Source organism: Vigna angularis, chromosome 5 (assembly GCF_016808095.1).
Source record: "Vigna angularis cultivar LongXiaoDou No.4 chromosome 5, ASM1680809v1, whole genome shotgun sequence".
In the NCBI taxonomy this organism is placed as follows: Eukaryota; Viridiplantae; Streptophyta; class Magnoliopsida; order Fabales; family Fabaceae; genus Vigna; species Vigna angularis.
In genome coordinates this window covers 30,628,256-30,629,978 of record NC_068974.1, presented here as the reverse complement: position 1 = coordinate 30,629,978, position 1,723 = coordinate 30,628,256, and the positions used below count along the sequence as shown (strand labels likewise).

Sequence of the window (1,723 nt, the reverse complement as noted above, 5' to 3'; positions counted from 1 at the left end):
ACATGGAGAAAGATTCAGAAACTTTAGTTAACCAACTTCAATTATTCAAAAGTAAATAAATAAAAGAAACCATTAAAAAAAAATAACTGAAGTTACCTAAAAAAATTTTTATACCAACACTCCATTCTCTCTAAATTCAATACTCCATTCTCTCTAAATTCAATAATATGAATCCTATAAATATAATTATTAGTCATGTTACTATAATATTCAGTAATATTTTCACAATAATGTCATCATCGCTGTGGTTTTAAAAATATAAAAAGTAAATTCTTAATCTTACAAAATCGGTTTATAAAATAAGATTTGTATCCACCTATATATTATAAATTGACTATGTCTCTAATCGATATAGAACTTACAAATATTTGTCCATTCCCGTCAGATTTTTCCATTTACTACATCTTTCATTTAATTTGTTTAGAGTTGTTTTAAACGTAATTAACATACCAAAATCATAAATTTAATCAAGAAGTGGTTAAAAAAACATTTTCCAATTTCTTAAGCGTTGTGGGTAAGACATAAATTTTGGGGTTTGTGGTTTGATACACCATTAAGAAGCAAACATGAGTTTATTATTAGAAATCCAAATATGGTGAAGATCATTGGAAAGTTAAAGTCAAAGAGATGGTGGAATGTGAAGTTTGGGCATCATAGGATGTGGTCTGAAATCCAGCATAGCCCTTTACAAATCGAAATTTGCCAGTTCCAGAGACTACAGAGAGTTCTCTGTACTTCTCAGACTGACGACTAACGCCTTGGATCTCTATACTGCTACCACTGTACTGCAAGTTCGTAAACACAATTGAAAGTGAAACAAACATATTGGCCCCATCCTGGGCCGACACTACAAGCAGGCCTTGGGCCCGGCCCACTACAGAGGAAAATTGGTTTGGGCTCACCATGACAGGGTCGTCCACTGCAAATATGGTTCCGAATTGGTGGAAGGACCAATCTTTTCCGGTGAGGCCAATGATCGGAGAAACGGTTGAGTTGGGTCCTTTTACTGTTTCTTGGAGATACAAAACCATGGTTTTTGGAAGAGACTCTTGGGCTTCAGTTACGTAAAGCACTGTTGTGGATAGCAAGAGTATTGAGAAGGAGAAGAATTTGGATGATGCCATTTCTTTTGTTATTACTGATGTTTGAGATGAATTTTGAATTGTGAAGTTTGAGGGGATTTATAGCAGAGTTAAAAATTACGTTTAAAGCAGAGGCTGTTTGTTTAATGATTTCTCATTCCATGAGTTATGTGAGTCAAAGTTAATGGTAACAATAAAAAAGAAGGTAAAAAGAGCATAGGCTATATCTTTTTTCTCTTGTTAAACGTATCTGAAGAATCAACATCTGTCACGTGAAATGAGATGTGCTAGGGCTCACTAGTAACTGTAAATCGTAATGATTGTGAGAAGCATTTATAAGACCAATGGTCATTTCATTCCCTTTTCACGTTGTTTTAGAAACGGTTTTCTTTAAAAAAACAAAACAGTTTCAGCTACAATTTCTCATTCAACATCAGTTAGTTTTTTCCGTTCAAAATCACTTTATTTTTGAAAAAGATTAATTAAAAATAAACCAAAATCAGTTCACGACGTTTTCTGTTTTCGGACAATGGTGTTTTCCGACTAGAACTAATGGGGAAAACGTTTTTATCCTTTCAAAATCATGATTTTGAACCAAAAGCCTATAATTATGGACCTGCCCATCAAGTCTTTTGTTTTAC

At 33.4% G+C, this 1,723-nt stretch overlaps 1 protein-coding gene across 1 annotated transcript; it reads right to left on the bottom strand.

The window, feature by feature from the left end:
* Positions 1–602: 602 nt before the first annotated feature.
* On the bottom strand, positions 603–1,124 carry LOC108339396 (dirigent protein 19). The gene is made up of 2 exons (XM_017576531.1): positions 903–1,124; positions 603–785 (listed from the first exon to the last, which is right to left on the bottom strand). The coding sequence occupies exons 1-2, from the start codon at positions 1,122–1,124 to the stop codon at positions 603–605; spliced, it is 405 nt and encodes a 134-aa protein (XP_017432020.1).
* Between the last annotated feature and the right edge of the window lie 599 nt (positions 1,125–1,723).

Coding starts and splice junctions, on each gene's coding strand:
- LOC108339396 (XM_017576531.1), bottom strand. CDS start 1,124: ATGGCATCATCCAAATTCTTCTCCTTCTCAATACTCTTGCTATCCACA. Junction 786..902: donor CAGTGGACGACCCTGTCATG/GTGAGCCCAAAC, acceptor ACGAACTTGCAG/TACAGTGGTAGCAGTATAGA.